The following is a 26,413-nucleotide window of genomic DNA, read 5'->3' as shown; positions in this document are numbered from 1 at the left end:
CGAAAATAACTGGGAAAGGGGGGGGGGGGGGGGTGGAATGTCTGGGTTTCATGGAGTAATCCACATATCCACACAGAGTACTATGCTCTGTGCTATGCCACTCTTCTTGTAAGTAAACCATGCTTTGTTTTTGCTATGAAAAGACACTTTCCACGAAGGATCAAATGCAAAATGGTAAACTAAACGTATATTTCAAGTGTTTGTGACTCTCATGATCGGCTGAATTTCCTAATCTGTTTCGAGATCCAAGCAAATTCTTTGTCTTACTATTATGGAGAAAGGAGGCTGTTGTCATGCTGTATTGATTTCATTTCCAGGGATGGTTCCCTTCTTCCCTTTTCCCTATAAACATACAAAACATGCAGAGAGTCAAGCATGGAAGTGACTCTGCAACTTATGACACAAAGGAAGGTGGAGAATTATGAACTGTATCTAGATCACCCTTGAAGATTAAAATTTTACTCCCATGATTACTGGATATATGTGCAGGTATATGCCAGTGAATTTCGAAAACATTTGCAGCAAGTAACGCCGGACAAGTTAACACTCAGAGAGCTCTGGACACTGACGGAGGGACAACATAATGCTTTTGATATCTTTGGATGGTTTATTTCCAGGCTCACGTCTGTTTCCTAACCCAATACACTTGATTTTGAAACTACACTAATGCGATTGAGAAACGGCTTGCAGGATCATAGCTAAGTTAGAGTGGGGGCTTCTCTATGTTCTTGCAAGGGATGAAGGAGGCTTCCTGTCTAAAGAAGCTACGCGACGATATTTCAGTTTGCAAATGCTGCGCTGACGAAAAAGCTCGAGAAACACGAATAGAAGCCGAGAAGCTTCCCCGTCTTTTTCTGCACAAGAGGACTCGAAGGTGACATGGTAAGCGGGGGAAATGTGGTTTATTAAAAACATATTTTCTGGGAGATGGATCAAGAAAGTAGGAACTGTAACTTGATTCTACTTCACATGCTGGCCAAGATGCCCCAAATTAAAGAAAATTGATATTTCAATCGATAGGAAAACTAAGTGCATGTTTACTACTTCTTATCTCCCAAGTGTTTTCTCCATTTTCTTTTTTTCAAGTGAAAAATTAAAAATTGTATTTATTAGAAGAACATCAAGAACACGACTAGTATATATATATTAAAAAAACAAAACAATATTAATCTTTTGTATTTAAGATCATCTAACCATAAAAATACTATTTTTATTTCATTCAAATTAAAATTATAAAAACAATTGTGCTTGACTTCTAAAAAAGGAATAACATTTTATATAAAGCTTCCAATAATAAATAATAAATTATGACATTAATTTGCGAAGAAAACTTAAAAACAATTCAATGTATTATATAATGAAGAACAGTGTATTTTATATCTTTTAATTTTCTTCGTTGGAAAATAGTATAAAATGTACAACGTAAAACGTTATGTTTTTCAATTTCAGTGCGAATTTAAAAAATAATTGTAAATTAATTGTTTGATGAAAAGTTACAAATTTGAATCTGATTTTTATTTTTAACTTCATTATTTTAAACAACTCTAAAAATTACATGCGCTCCTGTTTAACAGTGGCAACTGAGCGAGCACGGCCCATGAATCCATCAGAGACTGCAGATAAAGATGACACGAAGGATTGAGCTTTTTTTATAGGGATAAAAATTTAGATGAAAAGCTGCCAGAAAACTTGAAATCAACTCCAAAATAATAACTTTCTTGCACAAAATCCATGAAGTTCATTACTGCATATAAAGCTCCAAACAAAAATTTCGACGAAATATCAAAAACACAACTAAAATTAACCCTACAAAAACATATAGGACTTGACGACAGTATGCTTCCCAAAGAAAAGGAACAGATAAATTAAAGCTCTTAAACGATAGCATTAGCTGCACTTGCAATCCTAGGCCAAAGATCAGCACACTCCTTTCCAATTGGACCGGTAATTGCTGAACCTGAAAGAAACAGCAAAGAGAAATGTGAACAAAAAAGAAAAAATGCAAACAGAATCGAACAATCTCAAAGCCCTGGAAGAATGGTGGCTGTCATTGACCCAGATGTTGAGTAAAAAACTAAGGGTTGCATACAAGTATTAGCTGTGTACCTTTCATTTCTCCTTTGGGGTTCACAATGACACCAGCATTATCTGCCAAAAAACAAAAAAGCTTCTGATTCAGGAACAAACAATTATTTTTTAAAATCCTTCGAGCAAACAGCCATAAAAACAGCCTACTTTAGATATCAAATAGCAGAGTTGTGATAAGGTTAAACTTTACTTTTACAATCTAGTGCAATCAGAAATTCCCACCCCCCCTAACAAAATAGATACATAACCAAACATGATGCAGATATTCCTAATGACTATCGATTAGAGTGGAATTGTTGCAACATCAAAGAAAAAAATCATTTTCAAATGTATAAATGCTGGGTCCAAATGGAGCAGATATGCAAATTAAAAGACTCAGCATATCTGTAACGAGGGACACGGTCAATTTATCAGACAAGTAACTGTATCAACCATTGTACTTAGGAGGATACCTGACATATGCCTGGTAACATGTCATGTTAGCCTACCAAAACCACCGAATGAATTATGCTATGACGGCAATGAATTCATCTATTGGTAGAAATATGGTCAAGTTGTTTGAATAATTAATTAACAAACAATAACCCAATGCAATACAGAACAACCTCAAACTAAACTAAACATAATATGCATGGCCCAGACTTGACAGGGATGATAACACAAAATCACCATCCAGATTGGGTTAAGGTGAGTAAATACAATCTCAGTGGGTAGGCGAGGAGAAGAGAAACTGTCATAAAAAATGTTCAACATCACATCACCGGTGATAAACCATTCAAACACCACTTCAGGCATGGGCATTGTTGGAATCAGTTCACATAGAAAGTTTCCAAATAAGAGTTTATCGAATTGCGAAAAGTGTAATTCTAAATAAGAGAGTTCACACTCGATAAATATTCGATCAAGTTCAATGTAGCTGGGCTAAGGTAGCGTCATATCATTAAACGCACACAAACTCAGAAAGGAGAAATGCATGCATCATGACGCTTGTTACCAGCAAACCCTATTTCAACAGACATGAGAATCTACATGCGCTTATTTATTACACAAATAGATCTGAATCGAATGTGTTTCATAAAATTTCAAATTATAAACAAATAACACGCGACAAGTTAAAAAGAAAGATAAAATAAAACGCAATGGTTGAAAAAGAACAGCAATATCAAAATACCAAGAGACCAGATCAGAATAACAGAGGGGAAGAGAATGACCTTCAAAATACATGAAAACACCATCCTTTCGGCGCCAAGGCTTACGCTGCCTAACAATGACAGCAGGCAGAACCCTCTTCCTGCGATCAGGCTTCCCCTTCTTGACAGTGGCCAATACCATATCACCAAAGCAAGCAGAAGGCAAGCGGTTCAAGCGACCCTTAATTCCCTTCACGGATATGATGTAAAGGTTCTTAGCACCAGTGTTATCAGCACAGTTCACCGTTGCTGCCACTGGCAGACCCAGTGACATCCTGAACTTGTTACCAGCTGATCCTCCACGTCCTGTATTTTCATTCAACCCACCAACAACAACAACAAGAACAACAGTGTTTAGGATCTAACTATTATGAGAAACAAAACAAGAGATCTGTGATGATTCTGAATATTAGCAGAAACAAAGCAAGAGATCTGTGATGACTTTGCTCTGTTTTGTGTCATTTCCTAGGAATTCAGAGAGAAAAGAAAAGTAGAGAGCGTAAGGAGAAGATAGAGAACTGACCTCGCTTCGACATCTTCGACTGCTGAAGGGAAATCGGGGAGGGAGGTTAGGGTTTGGGGACTTTATATAGACGGCTTTCAGATTCTAGGGTTTTTGTATACGGGCTTTCATATTTCCGGTTATGTCCTTGTAGTAAATAAAAGAGGGGCCTCGTCAAATCGTTATAAAAATACAGACCCAATTCAGACTCCCAGGCCCTATTCAAAATCCTGGGCCTGGCTCTTGCGATGCCAAATTACCCCTCCCAATTTCTATCCGACTAAGGCAGTGTTTCATATTGAGGTTCCGCGGCGTTTTGAAAATTATTAAAAAAAAAAAATCGAGTTTTGTTTGTATTGTTTTAATATGTTAATATTAAAAATAAATATTTTAATATAATATGTATGCTTTTTTTGACATATTTTCTTGCATAAAAATATATTAAATATGAATTGAGAAACTTATACATGCATTTAATTAAATAAATCGAGAAACATATATATCAAAAAATAAAAAATATTATTAAAGATAATTAAATATGTATTTTAAAAAATCAAGAAATAGATGTAGATCAAGATATTTTATTTTGCAACATGATTCATTTAACCTATTCTATTCAATGACCCTGTATATACAAAATATTTTTTTATTTAATCAGGTAATAGTAAAAATGAATATACATGTAAAATTCATTGAATAAAATCAAAGCGAAAAAAATAAATTGAAATGTTGTACTTATTAGAAATGCTATCCATAAATAAGTTTTTATTTTTTAAAATAAAGTTCGATCATGTAAAACATAAAAAAGAAAATTATAAATGAATTTCAATCAAATAATAGTAAAAATGAACATATACTTAAAATTAATTGAATAAAATCAAAGAGAAAAAATAAATAAGTCGCAATGTTGCACTTATTAGAAATGCAATCCATGAAAAAGTTTTTATTTTTTAAACTAAAATTCAATTATATAAAACATAAAAAGGAAAATTATGAATGGATTAGAAAAATCTCTTCAAAAAATAAATACTTAAAAACAATCACTATTTAAAAAAGCTAAATACAAAAAATAAAAAATAGAGAGAAGGTTTATTAATTTAAATATAAATTAGAAAAAATATTTTAAACAACAAATATAAAAAAACATGATTTTTTAGAAAAAGCTAAATTATAGGAAGAAAAAAAGTAAGGCATTTAAAAAGGCAGACTAGCACTTGATACCAATTGTTTTTTTAAAAAATAAGTTAGATAACATGCTTTTTAACTTTGCTTAGATTTTAGCTATTATAATGGCCAAAAAAATGGGATGAAAGTTTTTTACCTAAAATTCATTTCCAATCATTTTTTTTTTACCAAAACAATGAACTTGAAAAAATAAAAAACTAGTTGAAAGCAAAAATCAAATAGAAACTAAAAATCTTCTCGATTTTATATCTATTTTTTTATGCACTTTTAGTGTAAGAAAAAAATATTCAATTATATAAAACATAAAAAGGAAAATTATGAATGGATTAGAAAAATCTCTTCAAAAAATAAATACTTAAAAACAATCACTATTTAAAAAAGCTAAATACAAAAAATAAAAAATAGAGAGAAGGTTTATTAATTTAAATATAAATTAGAAAAAATATTTTAAACAACAAATATAAAAAAACATGATTTTTTAGAAAAAGCTAAATTATAGGAAGAAAAAAAGTAAGGCATTTAAAAAGGCAGACTAGCACTTGATACCAATTGTTTTTTTAAAAAATAAGTTAGATAACATGCTTTTTAACTTTGCTTAGATTTTAGCTATTATAATGGCCAAAAAAATGGGATGAAAGTTTTTTACCTAAAATTCATTTCCAATCATTTTTTTTTTACCAAAACAATGAACTTGAAAAAATAAAAAACTAGTTGAAAGCAAAAATCAAATAGAAACTAAAAATCTTCTCGATTTTATATCTATTTTTTTATGCACTTTTAGTGTAAGAAAAAAATATAAATTGAATTCCTCTTTTCATATGTAATCATTTGACAAAATAATCAACTATGTTAATGATTGAAATTGGAACCAATAATAATTTTTTCTTTTCATTACTAAAATTCAGCAATCTCCCTCTTATTTTTCAAATTAAGCACTAAAAAATAACAAAAATATTTTTTTATACTAAAATCAAATTAAAAAAGTATTGCATGATCAAATATGTATAATATGTGGAGTGTGAGGACAAAATGAACTTTTTTTACGAGAACTTTAAAACCATCATTTATTTGTATCATCTTTTTCATTTTAATATTTTTTTAATTTTATGTTCGGTCAACAAATCCAATTCAACTATCCTTTTATTTAGCCCAAAAAAGATGCAATGATGTAAAAAAAATTTCAGGATAAAAAAAAAGAGTCCACAGTAAAATAAGAGAATGACAATTTAAGTGTACAATTAAAAACTTTAACCTTTTAGTGTTTTCTATAATAAAATAAATAAAGATGTAAAATAAATAAAGATGGGTACAAGGAACGTTGCCTCCGGTTATGTGAAAAACTCAATCTCACAACATCATTATTATTAGTTTTTCGTGAAATATACTTCTTGAGAATTTATCTATTAAAGTATTTTTTTAAATTAATCTATCTCATTTTTATTCATATTTAATTAATGTTCATAGTTATATTGAGATTTAGTATTTATATCAATTTAATGTTTGTTTTTCTCAGTGTGTTAATGAGAAATTTTTTAACTTGCCCCAAGTTTTATAGAGAAAAAGATTATTTCTCACGAATCCAACAAACATGGGATGAGGATGGAAAAGTTAAATTCATCTTTAATCATTTTTTTTTTAAAAAAAAAAACTAGTCGTATTTGAATTTGTAAAACAAGCCTATCCAAATTTAATGATTCAACATTGAGAACCGAATGCAAAAACTTTTATTTTAATTCTTTTTTAAAAAAAAATTATATTGAAAAAAATATCAATTTAATATTTTTTATTATTATTTTAATATGCTGATATAAAAGAAAATAAACACTTAGATTCTAAAGAATTTTTGAAAAATAAGAAATTTAAAGAAAATTCAAATTGTGTTTTTTTTTTTTTCACATGATAAATTAATTGTAATGTAAATACTACAAGTAATCTAAAGGGTCAATCTAGTGAGAAAAGAGACTTTTTTTTAAGTCAATATTAAAAAAACAATTATTAAATTTTCTTAAATACACTTTAGTAAATGCAAGGGAAACTCCGTTCATTGGGAAACCAGGGAGCGCTCTAGTTCGTTTTCTTGATTTTCCGTGCTCTTGATTCATGTAAAGCTTCTGAAAATAGCTCCACAGACAGAACTCGGGCGAGGTTCATGCTCCTATCTTTCCAAAAGCAGGGTCGTTATCTTCCTTCTGATTCTTCAACACCAAGTAAAACAACCTAAAACAAAAATCACCACCATGGGAGGAGATGATGCAACTGATTTTTTTAAGAACGGGAGTTCCTTGTCTGCTTGAATTTAGACCCAGTTAACCGAGCCATTTCTGTAATTCCTCTAGAAATTTTAAAACTTTCGAGACTGGTATAGAAGTTGTGGTCTAGTTGACGTGAAATATGAAATTTTGTGAGAGAGAAAGCAGGGAGGAGAAATTGACAAGTTTACACGCTACAAGACTGTCCTTTCTCGCCGTAATGTAACCCTTCTGTGCTATTTCAAGATCCAAGCATTCTCCTCGTCAAATTAAATAATCTTTACAGAGCATGCCTTGACAAGCAGGCCCAGCATTCAGTCAACCGATGAACGGAACCTCTTTTATGGTTAGGATAACATTGTTAACTTTGAGACAGTAAAGTCATGATCCTGGAAAGACGCGTACATTTTGCCTGTCAGATGCAGGGGCAAAGACTTGCTATGCAAGCGGAATGATCGATTGTAAAGCGTTTTTAATTATGGGAGGATGATGCCCTGATCACGATAAGCTTGTTTTCCATGATTCAATATCTGACAAGAAGGTGCCTGCCTTGATCATGAAGATTTGCAATGTAATCTCCCCTGCATCAGAATAAAAACTGTCCCAAAGGTCAAGAGTTAAAGACAACCTAGAGAAAGTTCTCTATAATTCGTCTGGCAGAAAATCCATGCTACCTATTACATCATCATGTTTGGTTGAATACAAAGCATTGCTACCCAACTACGCAATATATACATGACCGGTAACTATAGGTGACCAGTAAGGAAGAAAGGACTCAGCCACCATAAAAAGTATCTCAAACAGTTCCATTGTTCCAGTTAGTATTCACTTGAACTCGTGTTCATATATCATAATATTCTGCGCACCATTTATAATATACAGTGAATGTAACAGATGATAAAAAAGAAATTTACGGAGTCAAATCATGTCTAGTTATAACAGATAAAGTGATTAATTAATGAATAAGTTGCTCCAAATTAAATCTCCTACCTACTCCTGTCCAGCTACTTTCTTTCCTGGTTCTGAGTGCTGCCTACGTTAACAGAAGCTAACAAGGGAAGATGAAAAGTCAAGAGAGCTCCTTGCAATGCTAAAAGACACAGCATATTACTGTCGTCCATTATAAGGGGCGTGCCAGGGAAAATTGTTGCTAGACACAACTCTTCCTTCATTAATACATAGCGGGATTTATTATATTTCAACCAAATATATTACGGTAAAGAAAAGCAAGAACTTACCCAGTTCTTTAGTGTACAAACCGATAAATTCAACTTGACGAACTGAAGGACCACGGAATGTATCAAAAATTCACCTGCCAGATTATAGAAGCAGAGAAACAAGTCTCTCTTGCATCCACAAAGAAACAATAAAAATAATGTACAGAGGAGAACGCTACCATGATTGTTCAGAGAAAGAAAAAAAATACAATGCATAGATATATTCATAGAAGATAATTAAATGGGTGAAATAAAATCTTTACGCTTTAACCATGTACCACGTCATGCGAGCTTTTGAGATCAGTCCTATTTAAGTTTGCTCCAGAAACATCTAAGGCAAAGGATGCTGCATTTCACTTTTTCCATCATATTCGATGAATCATCTTTTGATTCCATAGACCAGACTTATTAGTTCCAATTTTTTTTTAAAAAAAAAAAACTGCAAAGGAAACGGAAGAAAGAAAAAAGCTGGAGGGGTCTAAGCTTACCTTGACTTATTGAACCTTTGAAGCATAACTGGTCAGGCCAAGCCAACTGAAGGCTGTCTAAAATCAGAGCCTGGTTGAAGATAAAACAACAGCATAACATGCACTACATATATATAGGAAAGTTCAAGTTGCAACAGTACTTTCCCAGTTGGCCCAAAACAACATGGGTATTAGAATGACAATATCATAAACACACACAACACACATTCAGGAAAGTTAAGTTGCAACTGAACTTTCCCAGTTCAACAAAACAACATGGGCATTAGAATGAGCTGCTCGTACTTAGCAATGAGAGAGGCATAACCTAAAAAGGAAACGTGCAGGTTTGCTTGTGGGAATCCCATATCATGATTTTACCAGGAAATGCAAAATTGAGCTATACAATCTATATCAGTTTTTTTTTTTTTTTTACAGAAATTAACTCCTGAATGTGATCACACGCCTACAGGATGAATTACTGCATGCTAAACATGTTATTGCTCAACACGTGCTGCTTAAAATGTAAAGAGTTAGGGATTGAATTTTTTTAAAAGGAGTATGCAAAAGACAAATCTACACTTGTATGTTAGCACTATAACACTACATAAATAAACAGCAAATACAACAAAGCTAAGCGGAAACTGCAATATCGTGTTTTAGTTTGTGAGTACAAATGGAGTTGTGCTTATACCCAGAAAAACCAATCGGCTCTTTAGGACCATAGATTTAATAGGTGTATAGCATATGATTAAGAAGAGAAAGACTCCAATAAAAAATTCACCAGTGCAGATAGCAACAGTTGGAGTTCACATTACCTACAAATGCAAGAAGTCTTCAAGCCGTATATTTGACAGGTTTCGGTTAATGATTGGGAACCATGCATTAACATGAATCATCATGAGCCACAAAAGGATCCCAGTTATTTCCACTTGAAAATTAATAAATTTAACTGCTCAATTTGCGCTCTTGTGGAGCACCATGAGTTAAGCCATTTACGAAGCACATGCCACCATATACCCTAGAGAAGTGCATGTAATAGCCAAAAGCACCAATCCGAATCACCAGAAATAATTGCCCTTATGAAAAAAAAAATTCATAAAAAATACATCTTTTCATAAAAAATAATTGTGCAATCAATCATAGAATAGAGGTTCCATGAGTTTCTTCACCGAAAGTCAAAGGGTAACCAATCCCAATCACCAGCAAGAACAATATGATCCTAAACATTCTATCAAAACAAAAGACTTCAAAAATGAACCTACTTCATGTATAAATTACTTAAATTTTGACTTACAAAGTGCTGTGATACAGTAGGGGAGTTACAACTAGATCAAGCTGAACCACAAATCTTCCTATGTCAACTCCTGTACATATTTTGGTTGGAGACTGGGACTTTTTGGGTATGGATAAATGCCACTGCAATTGAGAAGGATTGCAGAGCTGACAATGTTGACTGAAAGTGCACAAAATACAAGCCATCATGGACATTCACCATACTCATTGGGGGGGCACCATTCTCTAAACCCTGAAAAATTAGAGTAGGGTCATGCTTAGATTTAATACTTATAAAAGAATCCACAAATTGAGGAGAAGAAACAAAGAAACAAAAAAAAAATTGAAACAAAAATTATTTATAAAAAAAAAGGGAGCAAATTCTATCAGTTGCTTTGGCTTATATCCATTGAGACACCACTAGCAACGGACACCTTAAATAGCATGGATAAAGCCTTTATAGAATGTGGCTCACCTCTATGAACAAATCAACTAACTTGCACTCCCCTTGCATATCTGCTAGAGATGAAAACTCTTTGTGGGCTGATCTGCTTTTAAATACTGTTAATGGACAGCCTAGGTCCCAGCCACCACAGTCACAGTGTCCACCTGATCTCCACCTATCAATAAGACAAGAAGGACCACCATTTCTGGTCCTTGGACCTCCGTGAAGACCAGCTGGAATGAGAATATCAATGCTTGTTGAGCAATCACCACTATCTTGGGCACAACAGACAGGGAGCACTGAGGATTTCACATCTTCTGCTTGCGTTACAGCCATTTTCTTGAGAAAATTCAAGCCCCAACCTCCAACCTTCTCCTGACCCTTTTCAGGAAGATGATCTTTCACCAAAATGGCAGCCAATTCAAGATTTGGTGGAAGATGATTTTCTAAAAGATTGGTGCCACCAAGTGCATCCATGTTGTTATCTCTCTCTTCAAATGGCTCCCAAGAAGAATTCTCTAGTATGGCACCGGATCCACCAAATCTGGAGTTAGTTCTCCTCTTGGATGAGTTACTGGTCCTGAAAACTTCTGCCACCCTGCTTGACAATCCCTTGTTCTTCCTGAGGTCGTGGCTTGAACTTTGCCACTCTCCCACATAATTTTCATAACCAAATAAAACAAATTCTCTCTGAGTGATTCTTGAATTTTTTGGGCAAAGAGCAAAAGAAGTTGACACCTTCATCTTACCTACAAGGTGCGACTCTTTATCATGATTCATATGTTCCTTTTGGGAACCTTTCCTTGAATGGAATAAATACACATACTCCAGAGCCTTATCATCTGCTGAATCAACATTATACATGTTTGCCACATAGACCATCTTCTGATTGTCTATGGAGAAGACAAAATGTGGGTTTCCACCCTTCCATGTGCATTGGAGGGTCCCCTGAGTAACAGTAGCAGACGGAGAAGAAGAAGACTGATCAGAACATGTAGAGTTTGAGCTCGACATAGAAATAAGCCTTTTGTGCGAAGTCTCTGATCCAAATTTATGGCTTCCAGGAATTTGTGCTTCTTTATCAAGCTTGTGTGGCGAATAACCACGTAATCCACTAGGAGAATTCATCACATTAAAACATATTGGTCCTTTAACCACGCTGGAACTCACTTTCTCAAAACTGGCATCATTGTCATATGAACCATACCGGAGCAATAAAGGACTCTTTAGTATATTCACCGTGCTCTTGCTACCCATGATCGAACCAACAATCCACTGTTCTGCTGGGCTAATGACCACATTCCCAGTCCCAGCTAATGGACAGTCATAATCAAACCTGGCCAAACCATATGTATTTTCACTCCCAGTTTTAGCTATATTCAGGTCATCAGAGAAAAAACCTACATTTCCCCAATCCAAGTACATAGAGACATTGCATGGAGCCGACTGAGAAGTGCTGGCATGTATAAATTCTAGGCAACGACGAAGATAGTTCTCATCGATGGTTGTTATATGCTTTGGAATCCAATTGTCTAGGACATGAATGCCTTGAAGGAATGAATCTTTGATGCAACTTTTACTGCGTTGCAATTGCTTAACTTTTAAATGCAGATAGCGATGTGAATATACCCTTCTCATCACCCTCTCCGATTTTGATTGGGAACAGTCCGGCTCATTGTCACCAGATAATTCTCTTCCATGGTTCAAGCTATGCAATGAATCCTCTTTACCCTGGCCATCCTTTTGAGCATTGGCAGATGTATCATCCATCTTGAGCCTCTAATCTAACAAAGTAAACCAATGGCAGACAACTTTGTTTTCAATCATCTGTCTCCAACTAATCGATATAAACTTGAAAGCTCCAGAATCATATAAGCCTCTTATTGCCAAGGTCATATCGCAGAGGAATCTGAAAAGCAATTTGAACAGCTAGCATCAGTATACTGCAAAAAGAAGCATGCATGAGAAGAAAGCTAATACTCATACATTTCAAATCAGGATCTCCGAAAAAATCAAAACAATTGGGGAAAAAAGAAAACAAAAGGTAAAAATTCAAAATCATTAGTGGTGGTGAAAAAACTGATGGGGAAAGCACATAGAAAAAGGCAAACCGCAGGCATCCATGTTGGCTCGAATATATTGCTTGTAATTGAGTAAATCTTGAAGCTTTCACTTTTCTGCCACAATACCAATATCATAGGGCTTTCCTTTCTTGATGTTACTTAACTTTGTTTCTCACCTCAAACAGGAAATTGAGGCACTACAAAGACGTCTTGTGACAATTAACAATGTCAATATAACTATCAATATCAGAGTTATAATAGCAAACAATACAATTTCTTTAGGACTCTATGATTGTGATATTGGTTCTTAGTGAAATAGAAAAACAAGATTGCAATTTGCAAATGGGAATTGCATAAAAAAGAAAAAGAAATGAAGAGGAAGAGTAAGAGTAAGAATTACAAGGAGAAAAGGAACAAGCGAGGTGCCTCTTCCGCAGATGTTACATGAAATAAACTGAAACTGAATCCCACGGAGTGATAGAGAAGGAAGAAGGAGTTCACAAATTACTTACGTATTCAAGAAAAATTACGGGGTTGGCCCAAATTCAACAAAAAGGTGTAATTGCAAAACACAAGGCCAGCCCTGCGAATCTAACTACCTCACTTCAATTCAACGACACTCTTCTCAGCCAAACAGACTCCTTTCATTTGTTTCCTTTTAAATTCACCTTACTCCAAATTTCAGTACAGAAAGAAAATCTAAAAATGCTTGAAAGGAAATCACTATGACCATTGAAGAAAACTAATATCTCCCTTCTTGCACCACCTTTCCAAGAAACAAATCCAAAACCCAATTAAGAATCAAAATCACAAATCCAGCCAGCAACGTAGTAACTTAAAAGAAATGCGTAAACGGAGAAACAAACATCCAAAAAAAGTAGCAAACTTTAAATAGTCGCGTGTGTATATATAGTAATTAAAAAGAAAAAGAAAAAGGAATATCAAGCAAGATACCAACTTTTGCTGCTTACCAGAAGAAATGGATCCAAGAACCAAATCCCACATAAATCAAACTCTGATTTCTAAGAAAGCCAAGAACTTTCATTTTTAGGCTTATCTTCAAAATGAACAAGCAGCCACAGAAACACGTAGAGAACACACCAAAGAAGGGGAAAAATGACTTAACAACTGATCCTCATACAAGGTTCCAAGCATGATATGTCTCTCTTTAACCAAAAAGAAACAAAAGATGTGTCCCTAAGTGTACCGAGAAAGAGATGAGAAACTTAACGGAATCGAGGTAGTGGGAGAGCTTAACATCGAAATGTGGATGCAAGCCACGTTCCTTTGTTGAATTTTCAGTGAGTCCCCCCAAAATCCATGGTTACGTGTAGGACCAATTTTATTTTTTTTCTTATTTGCTTATCGTGTTTGCAAAATTCTAATGTAGGACCCAATTTGTTTTTCCCTTCCTTCGCAATATTTTTTAGGCCTTTATATTTATATGGAGTTACAGAACCCGATGCCAGACCCTAGATAAGGACCTCTTGTGCTGATTATGGGAAGAGGAAAGAAGGAAGAAAATTAAAAATGAGCTGGTACCCATGATAGCTACAGTACTTTCCCACTATATTCCATCCCACTTCTGATTCCATCATGGGGGCCACACACCACATGGCATGGAGGTCAGCAGCATGAGATTAGAGAAGAAATATGCCATTTCTGTTTTTTATTTCTCCATTGATTTTTCTTTTCTATGTAGGATTGTTTGATGATTCGCGGAGAATTTTAACTCACGTGAGAGAGAGAGGGGGGGGGAGGCAAGAGTAGATGCTCCTCCATGTTGGAGGCTAACATGCCTCCCTCATATTCTGTTTGACTGTTTCTGTTGCCACTGTGAATGATTCTCTTGCAGGGGATGTTGGTTTCATGGCGCTCGTGTTCTTCGTGCACGCTTATTTATTGCTTGGGTGGCGTAAATTTTTTATTTATTTTCTGTTGTTATTTAACCAATAGTTCACGCGTATTTGAATGAATGTTTTAAACCTTTTTTTTATTATTAAAATTTAATTTAATATCAAGAATATATTTTAAAAAATAAAAAATTATTTTTTCAAAAATAAATATTTAAAAAAACAACCCACCATAATTTCAAACACACTTTTAATTATTTAGACTTCATTTGGTATTCGTTCAACCATAATTATTGAAAAAATTAATTTTTTTTATTTCAATTTAGTTTTAAAAAATAAAACATCAATTCAATTGAAATTGACATTACACCTCGTTAACGACGTTAACAGCTCCGTAGCAAAAGAGATGTGCTGCTTGATTAGAGCTGAGTCGATTATAAGATGAGAGGCTACTTTAACTCATGACTTCTTTATCACTACCACTAGATACTTCATGGATAAGAACATGCAACCTACAGTTAAGTTAGTAGTAGTTAGATGGTCAAAGAATTAACGTTAGTAGTTGACAAGGTAAGTCGGTCGTGTTACGCCTTGATGGTGTTGAATTAACCACCATTATAAAATTAAGAGATTATTCAATCTTTTCATTGTATATGGGCATCTTTTACTCCCCCACAATTTTTTTTTTTGAAATCTTTAGCCCTTTGTCTGTATTATATTACTAATTAATTTTTTAACTAAAAAAAATAAAAATAATAAAATTTAAACACGTAATTATTTATTTATCAAGATTCTAATATTTTTTAAAAAAATTATTTTAATTTAAATACTTAACATAATAAATATAATATATATGATAGCTGATATCTTAAAATATAATTTATATAATTATTTTGAACTTGCTGTACAAGTTAAGTTTGTTTTAAAGTATGTTATATTATGAATATAAAAGAGTTGAGATAAAATTAAATTTGGATAAATAAACAATTAGAAGAATATTGTCACCTAGATTCAAAAATATTTTCTTTCCTAATCAATACTTAACATAAATATGATATACATTTAAAAAAATTATTTTAATTTAAATACTTAACATAATAAATATGACATATATATATATATATATGATAGATGATATCTTAAAATATAATTTATTTGATTATTTAAAACTTGTTGTACACGTTAAATTTTAGAGTATATTATATTATGAATATAAAAGAGTTGAGATAAAATTAAATTTGGATAAATAAAGAATTAGAAGAACATTGTCACCTAGATTAAAAAATATTTTATTTCCTAATCAATGGATCAATCAATACAGATATTCTCCATGAAAAAAACATAGCTTTTCATTTACTCAAACAATCATACCGCCTAGCGTGTCTTTGATGGAGAGCTGTGTCGTATAAACAGGAGATTAAAATAATGAGAAGGGCGATTATCTCCACTGCGTTGTCTAATTTCTATTTCTAAATCATCTTGACAGAGCTATGTGATGTGATAAAAGGTAAATTCCCCATTGATAGCAGTGGTTGATGCTGATGGTCTCTTGCTAGGCTGAAATTCAGTGGGTTTAATCATGCGCTGTGAGTTGTGACCAGGAGACTGTCACCACCACTTGACCTGGAAAGGATCTTCCATCAATGGAGATTTTACCTTTTGGATTAAATATCCAGTAGGTGTTCTGAAATTAAAATGTTTGTTTTTTTATTTAATTAATGTTGTTGTTAATATAATAATCATTAAAAATTTATATAATTATTAATTTTAAAGATCATAAAATTAATAAAAATATATATAATTTACCTGAATATCTATATTAATAAAAAAATAATATTCTTTCATGTTAATTCTTAAAATTATAGTTTAGATTTTAAATTTACTTTTTAAAAATTACTAATTTAAATCCTACAAATCTTAGAATCATTAAAAACACACCCACACACACACACATATATATATTTGTTTTTTTATTTAAGTAATGTTGATGTTAATATAATAATTATTAAAATTTATATAATTATTAATTTTAAAAATTATAAAATTAGTAAACTAATAAAGATATACATAATTTAACTGAATATCTGTATTGATAAAAAAAATTATATTAATTCTAGAAATTATAACTTAGTTAAATTTTAAATTTATTTTTTAAAAATTATTAATTTAAATTTTATAAATTTTAAAATTGTTAAAAATATATATAATTATTAATTTCAAAATTTATCAAGATGCATATAATCTAACCCGCACACTTATATTACACACACATATATATATATATATAGAGAGAGAGAGAGAATCTTCCATGTAACATCCCCTCACTACCTTGTGGGAAGAAAAGATTTCGACGTTTAATTAATGATTTTACGAGGAATAGCCAGAGAATTTGGCCTTGGGCATCCAATAATATATGTGCCATGCATGGGATTTAATCTCTTCCTGTTATATCAAGTTGAAATGGCTTTGGTTTTTTTTTTTTTATCTAGTCTTTATTATTTACAGTACAGGAGGTTTTAAATAACAGTTATTTTATTTTTTATATTTAAATATTTATGAATTGTAATATTTTATGCATTTTATTAGCTTGTTTTTGAACTTTTTTTTTAGAATTTTAATTGTCAAGATAGTTGACGATTAATTAAAATAAACACATATAGCCCTTAAAAATAGCAATTACTAAAAAAATATCACTTAAAATTATATTATTATAAACTGCTGGTTTTAGCTTAAGGTGACATTAATATAAATTAACAATATACACACGAATAAAAAAATCATATATTGTTTTTGATAGATATTGTATTTTTCAATGTTACCGGTGTTTCCTAATGAGAATTAAATAATAATAATAATAATAATACAAGGCAATAAATAAAAATAGCTTATAAAAAGTTTAACAAACAATTCTTTAATGTAATATAATTATTTTTCATATTTTAATGACGTGAATATAATCTAACAACGCATTCATTTATGAATAAAACGTGTATAAATTATTTTCAATAGATCGCGTATCTTCCAATGTCATCTAGTGTAGTAATAAAAATAACCTATGAAAGATTTAACTAGAGAATACGATTCGTCGATGTAATTTAATCATTGACAAACTCTTGAAGGTTGGAACCACCCTTGACCTGGATCCTCGGGTCATTTTAAAATGTCCTGAACCAACCTAAAGCACCCTCGGACCAGGCACTGACATTGGATTGGAACAAGCTTTTGAAGCGGGCTCAGATTAGTTTAGGGGCATTGAAAGTGGAGACATAGATGGCAGTGACAGGATCCTAACTCTTAAGCATCCAAAGACAGGTTTTTTACCTTTCTGGCTGGAAAACTTATTCTTTAAACTAGCATGGTTGCTAGAATAACTTCTACATAATCACAAAAATAAATAGCTCAAGCCAACGTTTTGTATAGTCACAAAAGCAGAAACAAAATGTATAGTTCAAGCCAACAAAATCACCTAATTTTCATAGCATGTAAATTTGTAATTAAAAAATAAGAATCCTAGTATCAAAATAATTCATTAAAATAAAAATATCAATTTAATTATAAGTTAGTTTAAAATACATAGTTAAACTTCTAATAAATTAATTTGTCCTACACCATTAGACCGCAAGTATGTTGTCATGGTGTATGATAAATATGAACATTTTTTTTAATTGTATTGTCCAAATATTTAGTCTCTCCAACCTCATTAAATGAAAAACATCATGACGAGAATCATGCATTGAAAGTACCGTGTTACTAGTAGCATCACAAGCTATAGCCGGTAGCTCCTTGGGTCTCATGTGTTAAAAAAACCCACCTAATATATTAAAAAAGATTATATTATTATTTATAAGATATAAATAATAATTTTGTTACATGTTAAAAAAAACTAATACATGCATTCCAATTTATTATATCTTGGTACACAAGATTTGTAATTACTTGAATTACATATTAACTAATAGAGTATTACATGGATATCTCATAACACATTCCCATGATAGTATTATGATTTGCTTTGTTATATTCATGTACCAATAATGTATCTAACTCAATAGGCGGATATATTTTTATAAATATGTAATCTCATCGCATGCTATAAATTGATATTATACATGAACCATCAATCAATCATCTTTTTATTTTTTTATCTTATGATTAACAATATGTGTATTATCAAGTATATCAACATTATTAAGTATATGTTGATGCAATTTAAAATGACATTAACAAACGTTAAGATGATCATTGTGAAGATGTTTTCACGACCATAACTTTATACTCACAATAAAAAAATAGTAAATATTCAAATTAACTACATTTAATAGAATGCAAATCAAATTATAATTATATAAAACAATAAACGTTTGTTTATTTATTTTCCTTATGACATATTAAATAGTTAAACTAAATATTTTTTTATAAAAAATTTAAATTTAACGTGTAATTCACATATATGAATAAAAAATATATAAATTATTTTTATTAGATCTTATATCTCTCAATGTTATCTGTCCAGTATGGAAAGAAAAAAATGCAAGATATTGAAAAAAATAACCCATAATGTATATACTCACTTAACTAAATGAGACTAGAAACTAACTTAACTAGTTGTATACCTAATTAATCTCAAATTATAGTTCAACTAGTCAAAATTATCAAAAACCTTAACCTAAACCCTAATTCTAAAAAAATTCATAAATTAACTAAGTAAAATAACAAATTAATAAAAAAGAAAATAAATATACCTTAAATTAGTTAAATGAGGCATTTGTAAGTGATGATGGTGGCGGTAACAACAATAATAAGAGAAATTGTTAGTTTTCACATGTGGATGGTTAAAGATAGAGACAATTTTTTTCACAGTGGAGAGAAAGATCAACTTACCTGAGTTAAGAGTAATGCTGTAAAAATAGAAAAGCGATGAAAAAAAAAAAAGCAAGAGGAGAAGAAAAGAAAAGAAAATATCTTAAAAATAATTAACAAGATGGCCGTGCATGTAATATATGCGTGACATATGGATGGCACAGAAACTATATGCATGAACATTATTTAAGTGCTAGAATGAGAATTATTTTTCTAATTGTTCTAGTTAGGTATATAAGTTATTTTTACTGTGCTAATGTGAGAAAAAACTCTTCAAAGATGAAGCAAAAGTCATGTGTAGGAAGTCGAGAGACAAGGAAAGGATCAGGTCAAGGATGCCCAGGTCTTAGGCTGATACCAATCCCAGGATGTTCACTCTTATGGCAAGTAAGAAGTTCAGGTTTGGAAGGCTTATTATAATTTTTAAAAACTTTCTATTTTCCTAATGTTAAATTTTAAAAAAGACCGACCAATCATAAAATAGATTTGACCTAAATTTATTGACAACTTTTAATATATATTTTTTTTAGATTAACATGGGTGTCCGAGATCGCGCGTATCATAACTAATCTCATGGGTCCTAAAATTAACAACTATATAAACCTCTAGTGGTCATCATATAAGCAACCAAATACTCGAACCTGAGACTACAAATAGAGCAAATCCTCTAATTTCAAGTTCTTATCATTTATTCACCACTTAAATAGTTATAACATAATTCTTGACAGTGTATGTGAGTGTGTTTGGATCATAATTTTTAAGATTTTTTTTATTTTTTTAGTAAAATTATTAAATTAATATTTTTTTGATTTGGTGATCCTAAATAAAAAATAATTTTTAAAAATAATTTTTTTCATATTTCTAAATAAACTATTCATTTACTCACGGGTTTCGTTACAGCGTTACTCCCTTGGACGACCATAAACATATTGGCACCAGAGAGGTAGAGATTCTGAAGCCCATAGAGAGTCCTCCATAAACATATTTTATCCCCGTGCCCAGTAGTTCAAAATTCTGGTCCAAGGGAAAAACTGGTTCTCCATCGGCATGCTTCCTGGAGCCGCCTCAGCAACAACCTCTAAAAAAAATTAAAGCACCCTTTTGTAGTCTATGGTGATTGAAGTCTACAATCTAATGGCCAATGGGCACGTAGCCTTTTGCAGGTTAGTTCATTTTGTCAGAGGTCAAGTCGAATCTGCACACTCGAGCTTCAACCTGTCGACAAACCCGTGACTATGACCTTAGTTCCTGTCGAACATCAACGTTAATCTTTGTTGAACACATGGTAGGACCAAGACACCAAGTGGTATGTTTCTTAATCACTGTGCGTTTTGAATTCTGAAACCAAAGGAGTTTTTTGCTTAGAAATTATCAGCCCAGTCGCATTCATGGTCACTAATTCACATGCTACACCGAGATATCCAAAGCCGGACGTTTACTCTATAATATATTTGACCAAATCCTCGTGGCTCGTGGTTTTTGGATAATATAAAATTATTTTTATAATTTTATTTACAAATTTCATTTTTTTTTGAATAAAATACTCTTTTACATCATATTATAGTTTTTACATGTTATCATAATCTTATTAATTAAAAAGTTACCTTATATTTGATAAAATTAAATTTGTGGTTCTTTTGATATGATATTAATTTATTGACTAAGTAGTTACAAAAATCAAGTAAAGTTATTAAATTAAAATAATTTTTTGACATCATATTATCTTTGTTGATTAAATAATTATGAATTTAAATTTTATTTTTCTGGTTTTTATTAGGTACAAGGTGATATAGATTTGAAGGGATGCCTTGTGATAAAAAAAATATTTTATAAATTTTTTAAGGTGAGATAATTATTAACTTATGAAATTTACTACCAGAAAGCATAGAATAGGAGAGTATTATATAACTTAACGACCAAATTTTTGACATGGTTTCAGGCCATTACCCATCATTGGACTGGGTGGGATATTTTTGCCATAATTCATGACATACTGGGCTTGTAGAACTAGAAAGATGATTGATGAGCCTAGCGATACACAATACTCTAACAGACCAGGCTCTAATGTTACCAATGCCTGGCCTGAAGCATTTGCCGAGGAGCAACAGCCTTCGTCGGGCTCTCTATTTTTCTTTTCCATTGGTTTCAATGGCCAGACCTGACATTTGACTACAAGGAAAGGTTCCCATCAAAGAAGTTGAGAAGGTCAGACTCAAACAGTTAATCTCTGCAAAATATACAATCCAGTAGCTATAAATCAATCCCGATTGACGTATTTATTTCTGCAAGTAAATAAATCGAGGTAAATGGATCGAGCACTTCAAATTGCTCGAACACATGAGTAAACAAAAACAACTTTCATTGACAAACTTGCTCAGCTACTGCTCACAATAAGATGCCACAGCATTTAACAGATCTGCTGGATCTTGGAGATGGGTAGGGATAAGTATTATCTACATAAGCTACCTTGTTATTCAAGTGTCTACATAGTCCTGACACAATCATTCATAGATGCCTGGATGGACTAGGATATTCTACAGACCACCCAATTATTGGATTTCTTTTATTATAAACTTAACCTGGAAAGTTAACATCTTGACTGAAACAGGATCCTTCAAAATTGTAGAGATGGCTAAGCTAGTTAAATCCAGGACTGGATAGAATAATTGCATTCGAAGGAGTTCACCCCACTGATGTGAGCAAAAATGTCCGAATCAATCACATCTTCTTCTTTCATTACTGCCTGCAGGAAAAAGAATGGAGAGCAAGGAAAAACCAATTATTGATCAACCAAGAAACCTTTTCTGTTGGACACGAGAAGAAAAGAAAAAAATAACCAAGAATCCTACTTCTTCATCCTCATCATCTTCATGATGGCCGCAAACAGTCCTGTGAATATCACCAAAATCATCATTCTTTGCGAACCTTCCTCTGACTCGAGGCCGGCTGTCTGCCAGTGTTTTGCGGCAGGCATACTGCAAATTTGATCAAATCATTAGCGATGAAAACAAAAAGAACACACACACAAAAATCATTCAGGCCAAGTGCAAAGCTTTCCTTGCATACATATATGATCATGATATCTCATATATAGTTCTGTTTTGGTGCGTAGGCAATGTAAATATGGGCTGCAACCCAGTTTGCTAGATATCTCTACAGAAAGGGAAGGTGGGAGACAGATAGTACCTTAATTTTCTTGCTGAAATTCCTCTCATTCCTTTTCTTCATGTACCTATGGATTTTTTCCCTCCTTTGCTCAACAGAAAGTTTGCCCACCTTGAAAGTTGAATCTTCCAAACTTGAAATCTCTGATGTTAAAGGAGCAGAACTCCCATGCCCCCCCACCAAATTTGGAGTTTCATTGCCAAGTGCCTTACAAAGACAGATTAAAAAAGTGAAAACAAATACAACGTCAATTCCTTCAAGAAAACCATATTTGAAGCACACATGCTCTGCTATCTGGGCCTAAGAAATACTCCTACTCTCCATGCTGGTGGTTTAGTTATTGAAAAGTTTAATTTTTTGGATTTGGAAATCAATTCTGAAAAATAACTCTCTTGGTTTATCAAGATAAAAAAAATCCTCATTTCTCACTTGGCATATGCTCTCTGTAGAATGGTAAAGGTTCTTCAATTTCCTACCTTAAATTCTTAACTAATAATGGTAATGATATAATTCTGTATGCATTGCCAGTACCTGTAGATCACCAGGGTTAAGAACATGATGGAGGGAATCAGGACAATAAATTCCACCATTATCACCCTGAAAATCCAATTCTAGTGTTTGCCATTCAGAAGCCATAATAATACCACCATCGAACATACCAGAACTGTCAGCGGATAATGAAGCGGCATTCAGAGTTCCAGCAGGCATGTAAGCACCCACTGCAGGTCCAAGAAATGAACAAGAAGGTGATGATGGGTTCAAAGGTACATAAGAAGGCACCGAGGACAGGCAATCTTCTTCAAAAACAGATGACAATGAATGTGCCGTGAGTGGGGCAGCAGGGTACTGGGAGAGACCATCAGCAGATACAAGATTTGTTAATGTGAGTTGGGGTTGTACTAAAGAGAAATCAAAATGGTCATTCTGGGTAGAGATAAATTGAGGGACAGACAAGGTGGGAGATGGAGAAAAGTCTATGGAAGCTGAGAGTACATTATCAAGCTCATCCTGGGAGTCAAATATTATGGACAGATTACTATTGATGTTGTGAGTATTGGCAGCTGTAATTGTTGTGGTGCCAGTGGTTGTGGTTATAGGGGTTGCGCTGTTATGATTACCATTGTTATCTTGGTAGCTATTGTACTTGTCGATATCTGGTGGCAATGGAAGATTGTTAGCACAGGAAGAGTTCTCCTCATAGCAACAATTTGAGCTGGAAGTGACTTCAGAGTTTTGCAGGGTTTCTTGGAAGAATTCAGGATCACAGAATTCCAAAATTTGGTCACTGACGGGGCTCGAAACATCATCCTGTAAAATAGTAAAGCAACAGTGTCAAGATCATTAACACAAGTCATCGCATGGCTACCAATAAGCTGCACTTATCTTCTTTTGCAAACCTTATAGTTTAATGTTTTACTGCTATGATTCAGATTGGACTTTCCTTTAGGCATACACCAAGAATGATTCTTCATTGCAACGTGGTTCCGCTCTAAATCGCTTAGGCCATGATATGATAAAGACATGCAGCATAAAAGGCTAAAATTCCCTAATCAAGCTGATTTTATGCATTTAAATCATCAGGGATAAAATGAGAGTTCATGATAATATCGGGTTCTAAGCTGCTCTCACCTTTTCAAATGTATTCTCCCTGCAAAGTGGGGACAGTGGGTGTCTAAGCATTGGGTTCCAATTCTCTGTCCTTGCTATATATGTATCCTTGGACCAGAATGGAGTGGAAGGAGGGTGCTGAGGGTAAGGGATTCATGTGGGCAAGCACCTAGTCTAGCTCATATAAGTGCGGTTACCACTTCCAATCTAGTTTCTATATTTGACCAAAAACAAAAATTCTCCATGGGAGAATAATATCATTGTCGATATTTACGTATAAAGTCGGAAAAGATGTGTATCTGTGCACCATGTGATATGCGGGAAGTAGCACACCCAAGATTAGCAAAAAGACCACATAGCATTAACAAGAAGTGTGTTCATGATATGTTTCTTTCACTCGCTATATATGTAGCAGAAGCGGAGCTCAAACAAACATTCGGAATCGAAAGGCAATTAGCTTGGAAGACCAAATATGCTGTCCATGTGAGCTAGGTTCTGTCATTTGGAACTTACATCAATCTAAACTGACAAAAAGAAGAACAGATTTGATATTCCCTGTACACATATTCTATAAAGGTCTAAAGAAATTGGCTGAAATTTTTATAATGTATGGTCAGCAAAGTAAGAATCTGGATACTTTTTTTTTTTTTTTATTAATGTAGATGCTAGCTTACATGCACTCGACTAATCCCACATGCACTTGACTAATCCTGCAAACCTGTCGTTAACACAAGGATCTTGATACTTACTTTGGCTGATGGTGCCCTTAAGATAATATTGACAGCGTTAATTTGCATCATTTTGTGGCCGGCGGCCATACGCATATCACTGAAGCAAGTACTCTTGTGCTTCACTTCTGTATCATTGAAATCCAAAGGAGATAGCTAATTTGCTTCTTTCTAAATGTTTCTGTAATCTCTTTCCCATAGCATTAATACATTTCTAATTCATGATTAAATAAGAACATTGCATCTAATCGTGCAAAAGGACTGATCTAAGCTAAATATATATTGACCATCTCCCTTAATTTGCTGCAAGATCAATCTTACTCCATTGCGAATACGAGATGTTTGGATCTAGCTCTGTTATGATCTCTATCCATAAAAGAACATAGAAATCATAAAAATTTAGCTAACCCCCAAGAGAAACAAGAAAAGATATAAGAAAAGACGATCAAATCGATCGAGCTAGCAAACATTACACACAAGCTAAAAGAAATCTGCAAATAATGTTCACATAAAATGAGCTAACATGTATATGCATGCATGCATGCGTGCATTAAACGGTAAAAAAAAAAAAAAAACAGAGAAATAAAGAAAAGAAACTTACAATAGGAAGCTGCTCCGGTGGATGAATCATGTCCTCCAACGTTGTTCGTATTTCTTGACTAATTAATATTGTAAGCTAGCTGTATTCCTCAAAATCTAATTAACATGAGAATTAATTAAGCCCTAATTAACTTCTTTCTCGCGCCTTCAAATAGCATCGAGTGATAACATTAATTAGAGAAGGGCTCTTTTTAGATGATGATGATAATATATAGTAATTCAAATGTTTTACGACTAAAATTAACATAACCCAATACTCCATTAATACTAAAAACAAGAAAGAAAGAAAAAGTTATAGGTAAAGGAGAGAAGGTGAATTATTAGCAGTAATACTTCTATGTCGAGAGACAAGGAGAGGATGTTCCGTTTTTTTTTTTTTTTTTTTTTCTGATTAGCTAGGAACAAGGAGGTTGTGGGGTGTCCGAAATAGTTTGTTACTTACAATTTAACAATTTATAGGAGGTCCTGGGAACTGTTTGTCCAGTCAACTTGTCTTTGTGTCAACCCGACAAAAAAGGTTGACCCCAAGTTCTTTACTTCTTTTGCCTTGCCTAGGTTATCACCCTATGGGGTCGTGAAACGTGGCAGTCCTAGTGAAGTGGCATGCTGATGACGTGGCTGCCTGCTGCTCGGTTTGGGAGGGGTCAGAGTCATTATACGTCACTTGATACGGTCAATCATCAAATTGGGCTGACCAAGTTTTACTCTCTTTCTTTTGTTTTGATTTTCCTGCCCGTTCCTCCTTACAATATACTTTCACCCCATGCGGTAGTTTTTTTTTTTTAATGCTTTTCAAAATTATATTTATCTTTAAAAAATATTTTTTTAGTATAATTTTTTTTAATGATTTGAATATGTTGATATTAAAAATAAAAAAAATAATTTAATATATTTCAAATAAAAAATACTTTAAAAAAATAT

At 32.8% G+C, this 26,413-nt stretch overlaps 3 protein-coding genes across 8 annotated transcripts; all 3 read right to left on the bottom strand.

Moving 5' to 3' along the window:
* Window positions 1–1,689: 1,689 nt before the first annotated feature.
* LOC105129416 (60S ribosomal protein L23-like) lies at window positions 1,690–3,913 on the bottom strand. Its single transcript, XM_011031462.1, has 4 exons — window positions 3,802–3,913; window positions 3,300–3,584; window positions 2,107–2,148; window positions 1,690–1,957 (listed from the first exon to the last, which is right to left on the bottom strand). Exons 1-4 carry the CDS (start codon window positions 3,812–3,814, stop codon window positions 1,875–1,877), a joined length of 423 nt encoding a protein of 140 aa, XP_011029764.1. The 5' UTR covers window positions 3,815–3,913; the 3' UTR covers window positions 1,690–1,874.
* A 4,076-nt stretch (window positions 3,914–7,989) lies between these two features.
* Window positions 7,990–14,087, bottom strand: LOC105129410 (uncharacterized). Of its 6 annotated transcripts, XR_843066.1 has the most exons (5): window positions 13,650–14,085; window positions 10,646–12,524; window positions 8,453–10,423; window positions 8,205–8,262; window positions 8,000–8,072 (listed from the first exon to the last, which is right to left on the bottom strand). XR_843066.1 is itself a non-coding variant. In XM_011031453.1 (3 exons), the coding sequence occupies exons 2-3, from the start codon at window positions 12,383–12,385 to the stop codon at window positions 10,256–10,258; spliced, it is 1,908 nt and encodes a 635-aa protein (XP_011029755.1). In that variant the 5' UTR covers window positions 12,386–12,524; window positions 13,910–14,087; the 3' UTR covers window positions 7,990–10,255. The 6 variants fall into 6 exon arrangements, 3 of the variants coding, with proteins under 3 accessions (XP_011029755.1, XP_011029753.1, XP_011029754.1); XR_843064.1 differs by having other exon boundaries at window positions 7,990–8,262; XR_843065.1 differs by having other exon boundaries at window positions 8,205–10,423.
* A 7,642-nt stretch (window positions 14,088–21,729) lies between these two features.
* On the bottom strand, window positions 21,730–24,173 carry LOC105129409 (uncharacterized). Its single transcript, XM_011031450.1, has 5 exons — window positions 23,954–24,173; window positions 23,088–23,864; window positions 22,578–22,763; window positions 22,241–22,366; window positions 21,730–22,134 (listed from the first exon to the last, which is right to left on the bottom strand). The coding sequence occupies exons 1-5, from the start codon at window positions 24,077–24,079 to the stop codon at window positions 22,033–22,035; spliced, it is 1,317 nt and encodes a 438-aa protein (XP_011029752.1). The 5' UTR covers window positions 24,080–24,173; the 3' UTR covers window positions 21,730–22,032.
* Window positions 24,174–26,413: the final 2,240 nt, after the last annotated feature.

Source organism: Populus euphratica, unplaced genomic scaffold, assembly GCF_000495115.2.
Source record: "Populus euphratica unplaced genomic scaffold, PopEup_1.0 scaffold18.1, whole genome shotgun sequence".
NCBI lineage: Eukaryota > Viridiplantae > Streptophyta > Magnoliopsida > Malpighiales > Salicaceae > Populus > Populus euphratica.
Note: the sequence above shows the minus strand (reverse complement) of the source record. Positions and strands in the feature narration are given on the sequence as shown.